Here is a 5,859-nt window from a genome sequence, read left to right as displayed (position 1 = left end):
TTGGGCACTTCTCTCATCCCTTTCCCTCTTATTTATCCCTAGAAAGGAAACCCTTCCTTTGGTTAGGGTTAGATGATTTAATATTGCTGAATATTCATTAATGTGTTTTGCTTAATGAAAATAATACAATAGGATGATGGCCAAACAGGTTTATAAATAATAATGATCTACTATTCTGAGCCCTTTATATGAATTAACTCATTTAATCCTCTTAATTACCTCATAAAGGCTTCCCTGGTGGCTCAGATGGTAAAGAATTGGCCTGCAGTGCAGGAGACTCAGTTTTGATCCCTGGGTCAGCAAGATCCCCTGGAGAAGGGAATGGCTACCCAGTCCAGTACTCTTGCCTGGAGAATTCCATGGACAGAAGAGGCTGGCAGGCTACAGTCCATAGGATTGCAAAGTGTTGGATATGACTGAGTGACTAAAGCTTTCACTTTTCACCTCATCAAGTTCATTGTTATCCACATCTTACAAAGGAGAAAATGGAAACATGCAGAAGTAAAGTGGCTTGCCTAAGATCATCAAGTTAGTTAGGGAAGAACTGGGAAATTAACCCAGAAGTTGTCTCCAGAAGTCAGGGTCCTCAAATATAGTACCATATTCTCTCCCACTCACCGTGGCTCCTTGCCTCATCTCTGCTGTTCTTTTTTCTTGCTCATCTGCATCTGGATACTCTGAGTGCTTGAGCAGGTTCTCACTGTGAGACTTCGATGTGTGCCTTGTGCCTGTGATCTCTGACTCTTTCCTAAATGAGTCTAAACCTCTCCTGCTTAGAACCCTCAGCAGAGATGAGACAGAGCCCTGGGAAGGCACTGAATGAAATGAAAGTCCTTCTTCACACAGGCAGATGCCTTTTCCAGAACCTCATAAACAGCCAACCAGGCCTCACAGTCCCTCTTCCAGTCTTGAATTTGGTGTCTCACTACTGAGGTCATAAGACATTATTAGAATTATAGGCAGAGAGCCCAGGTTGTTATGAGGTCATATATCAGGTATCATTTATTGAAAAGGTGTCTGTTAACAACTAGTAGGGTCGGGAGAAATGGTGAGAAAAATTTTCAGTAAATTTCCTTCTAAGGAAAATGAATTTGTTTTCTAGTGGGGCTCTTTTATTTTTTTTTAAATTGAAGGATAATTGCTTTACAATGTTGTGTTAATTTCTGCTGTACGACAACATGAAAAACTATATATATATATATATATATATATATATATTCCCTCCCTCTTCAGCCTTTCTGATGGGTCTTTTGTTTATATAAATTTGGGGCTCATGCTTCAGAATAGAGGCAGAGCAATGCTACCAGTGGCCCTTCATCTCTGTGCTTATCCCGGGAAAGCTCAGCCTCTCCTCTGAATAGAAGTAAAATGAGTATCTAAAATATATGGTGCTGGAAGGATGTCAAATTATTAACTCCTCTGAGGCCCTTACTTGTTTGAATCTGGCCCTGGTCCCTTCCCTATGCCCAACTGGAGTCCTATTGCATCCTCTCCACAGCCCATTATGCTCTGAGCAAGTGTATCTGCATAAAGGCAGGGGGATGGACTCATAAACTGGGGCTTTCATTCCTTTGGATGCCCTCCTCACTGGGACCATCTGAATGCCATTATCAGTAGGTCCATCTATTAATAGTATACCATACCCCAAATTCTTCCCTTATTCTCTCTATGGTCTCTTTCCTCCATATTCCCTTCCAGATTTTAAATCACTCATTCCTTCCCTAATCCTAAGAGCTGACAGTCCACAGCTTCAGAAGGAAATAAATCTTACCTGAGTGGTAGGAGGAGTGAAGGCAAAGAAAGCCCTTTGCCTAAATTTTCTTAGCCAAAGGGAAATCTGAATTTTTTGAGAGTGAAGGAACAAGTGGGATGAAAAGGAGGGCTATATTAGCAGAGCCAGAGAGGTGTGTATTGATTTCCTGTACTCAGGATACTTTTCCTTGGGTGCTCTTAAGGATAAGGAGATTTAAACACAACTTTTATGGAATCATTTTGGGGAAGAGCAAGCAATGAATATGAACCCCTCTCAATTTCACCAACTGCTCCACTCCTTACAGCCTTTAGGGAAAGTTTTAATTTGGGTCAGAATGAAGGAATATATTTTTCAGACTCCTTCTGGATTGCCATTTGCTGCTCCATTTCCATGAGTGTCAGGATATTAGGCAAATTTCATGTGAAATGTTCAAAGTAATAGCCAGATAAGTTTAATGTGATTAAATATAATCAAGTTAAATATAGTTTAGCTAATAGGTGTTCAGGAAGGAAATGTATTGTTATGAACATGGGCCATTACAAAGTGATATGTTTTAAGAAAGTATTTTAAGGTTAAAATTTGAGTAAGCAGAGAGGAAAGGGAAGGGAAATTCAGGTTAACACAGAAGGGGAAAAAACCTTGTGGGAAGAAAAAAGTACAACACAGGTAAGAGGGCAAATGCTGGTTGGGTGGAAATGGTAGAATGAGGTCAGAAAGGTAGGATGGGACCAAAGTTTGGAAGCAGAGTGGCTGGATGCAGGGTGAAGCCTCTATTGATTCTTGAAGAGTGATCACCACAGAAGCTCTCCCTGCAAATCAAGCATCAAGGGTCAGAAGTCATTTCTACACCCAACTGAGCATTGTCTAGGAGAACATTCCCCTGCAGAGTCCCATGGTTCAGAAACCAATGCTATCTTTTGTGATCTCTGATGTACTCAGAGGTGCTTTCTGTTCCTATGTCTTTCAGCAGACTCATTCGCTTCTGTCATTATAGAGGTGATCCTAAAGTACATCATGACTCACACCAACTTCACCATCTTCCACCCTGCAGTTTTTGTCCTACTGGGCATCCCTGGGTTGGAGGCTTATCATGTTTGGCTGTCAATACCCTTCTGCCTCATGTATATCACTGCGGTTCTGGGCAACAGTATCCTGATAGCGGTCATCATCACTGAGCATAACCTTCATGAGCCCATGTACTTCTTCCTCTCCATGCTGGCCATCACGGACATCCTGCTGTCCACCACTACTGTCCCCAAGGCCCTAGCCATCTTTTGGCTCCATGCTCATGACATTGCCTTTGATGCCTGTGTCACCCAAGTTTTCTTTGTCCACATGATGTTTGTGGGGGAGTCAGCCATCCTATTAGCCATGGCCTTTGACCGGTTTGTGGCCATCTGTATCCCCCTGCATTACAAGACAATGCTAACATGGCCTGTGGTGGGAAGGATTGCTGTGGCCATTGTCACCCGAAGTTTCTGTATCATCTTCCCGGTAATCTTCTTGCTGAATCGACTGCCTTTCTGCTGGACCAATGTCATCCCGCACTCCTACTGTGAGCATATTGGAGTGGCCCGCTTGGCCTGTGCTGACATCACCATTAACATCTGGTATGGTTTCTCAGTGCCCATTGTCATGGTCATCTTGGACGTGATCCTCATCGCGGTGTCATACTCACTGATCCTCCAAGCGGTGTTTCGTTTGCCCTCCCAGGATGCTCGGCACAAAGCCCTCAGCACCTGTGGTTCCCACCTCTGTGTCATCCTCATGTTTTATGTCCCCTCCTTCTTTACATTATTGACCCATCGCTTTGGACGTAACATACCTCGACATGTCCATATCCTGTTAGCCAATCTTTATGTGGTGGTGCCACCGATGCTCAACCCCATTGTCTATGGTGTAAAGACTAAGCAGATCCAGGATGGGGTAGCCCACCGGTTCTTTGGTATTATGGCTTGGTGCTCTGCTTCCTCTCTGGGCTAACGGCTTCCTTTGACTCCTCACTCCCAGCTTTACCAAGGAAACTAGGTGTGAAGCACAAGATTTCCTGGACTGAGAGAGCTTTTGCTTCCCTTCCTCTCTCTCTTCCTTTTTCTTCATCTTCCTCCTGGGTTTTTCAGACACTCCAAGCCTCCTGTCTCTGTACGTCTATTGAATCTTGTGCAGATCTCAAAATGTATGTACTGAGTTATTATGGGTTTTTATTTGTACTCCTAATTGACTGTAAACTCTTTGAAATCAGAAGAGTGTGTGTCAGTCATATTTGTATGCTCAGTACTTCACAAAATGCCTGGAACATAATAAATGTTTGAAAAATGAATGACAGCACATTTACCTCCTCAAAATTAGAAAGTGCATCTCTATTATGCACTGAATGATCTGCTAAATTAGTCCACAAACCCAGTGACTGGTAAACCATCTCCTTACAAAGGTAGTTTGGCATCTTAGAGACAAATAAGCTGCTGACACAGCACAGTTCTTCTTACTTCTCACACCTTTGCCATATCTCAGAGACCAGGGAATAACAAGGGTGGAGGAAACAGGGTACTCTTGATATTCTCTTATACTTGGCTTCTGGCTAACCTCAATATTAGGAATTATAGCGCATTGTTCCTGGCCAGGTTGGCAAAATTGGAGTAGTTTCTTGAAGTTACCGATCTTGGCTCTAATTCTTTCATGCTTTTTCAGAAAAGGCCATATATACTCATTTCCTCAACCACAAACTGTGCTAATGGGTCCCCCATCTCTCTCTCCATCCTAGAATTCTCATTTGAGTTTCAGATGCGTAAAAATCCACCTATCAACTGACTGGATCTATATCCTATCATCTCTAGGATATAGAAGTACCATTCATGGTAGCTTTTCTTATTGTTCCTTTTCTTAGAAACTAGATTATGATAATTGTATCAACTTCATTGAGCTGGAAACCCTGGGGAGTTACTCAACTTCTTCCTCTCTAGCCTGCTCCCCAAGAATTGGTTGTTACTGATATTGATTCTATTACTAAATAGATATCTGGGTAGTTTTTGGAGTTGTATCAGGATTCCAGTTCTGTCCCCATCATTTTCCAGCTGTGTGAACTTGTGAAATTTATTCAATGTTTTTAGTCCTCAATTTTTAAGTCTGTAAAATGAGAGTGGAAAGAGAAACTTGTGGGGTTGTTGAGAAGATTAAATGAAATAAACCATATATACAGCACTTATTTTTAGCTCATAGTAATACGTATCTGAGAAATAGTTCACTAAGGCTATCAGTATTGTTAGGTTTCTTTTTAACACTGTTTCTATCCATTACTTATATCCCCTGTCATCTTTCACATCAGATATTGCATTAGTTTTTAAATTGATTTCAATGTTTTTAATCTTTTACAGTGTAACCTAAACTATAAATTGACCCAAAGTTAAGCATTCTAAAAGGCATGGCCAATCATACTGCTGCTGCTGCTGCTGCTAAGTCGCTTCAGTCGTGTCTGACTCTGTGCGACCCCATAGATGGCAGCCCACCAGGCTTCCCAGTCCCTGGGATTCTCCAGGCAAGAACACTGGAGTGGGTTGCCATTTCCTTCTCCAATGCATGAAAGTGAAAAGTGAAAGTGAAGTTGCTCAGTCGTGTCCAACTCTTTGAGACCCCATGGACTGCAGCTTACCAGGCTCCTCCGTCCATGGGATTTTCTAGGCAAAAGTACTGGAGTGGGGTGCCATTGGCCAATCATACTACTTTATGTCAAATATTTTCAACTAGTCTTCATTACTTACAGAAGTGTTTTCCACAGAATATTCTGTAGAAATAATAGGTATCATAATGGATGTTTTACAGAAAAGTTCCGTACTCAAATAAGCATGAAAAATGCTGACACTGTGAGTCATGCACATGGCTATCCAAGAGAGGGCTGGTTTTCAGCCTTTCCCACACATTTGTGACCATAGATATTTGTATTCATGTTAAATAACTTCTTGATAGCACATCAATTTACACTGGTAAAGTAACCTAGTGTTTGATCAGCCACAATTTGGAAGTCATAGGACCATAGAGTAATATCTAGACTAAATATTAATTTAATAACCTAGCCCTGATTTACTTTTCTATCATTACCTCAAAACACATCA

The 5,859-nt window shown here is 41.7% G+C and overlaps 1 protein-coding gene across 1 annotated transcript; it reads left to right on the top strand.

The window, feature by feature from the left end:
- The first annotated feature begins 1,255 nt into the window (after positions 1-1,255).
- Positions 1,256-5,250, top strand: LOC102394908 (olfactory receptor 52B2). Its single transcript, XM_006042087.3, has one exon. The coding sequence runs from the start codon at positions 2,768-2,770 to the stop codon at positions 3,734-3,736; it is 969 nt and encodes a 322-aa protein (XP_006042149.1). The 5' UTR covers positions 1,256-2,767; the 3' UTR covers positions 3,737-5,250.
- Positions 5,251-5,859: the final 609 nt, after the last annotated feature.

Source organism: Bubalus bubalis, chromosome 16, assembly GCF_019923935.1.
Source record: "Bubalus bubalis isolate 160015118507 breed Murrah chromosome 16, NDDB_SH_1, whole genome shotgun sequence".
In the NCBI taxonomy this organism is placed as follows: Eukaryota; Metazoa; Chordata; class Mammalia; order Artiodactyla; family Bovidae; genus Bubalus; species Bubalus bubalis.
Note: the sequence above shows the minus strand (reverse complement) of the source record. Positions and strands in the feature narration are given on the sequence as shown.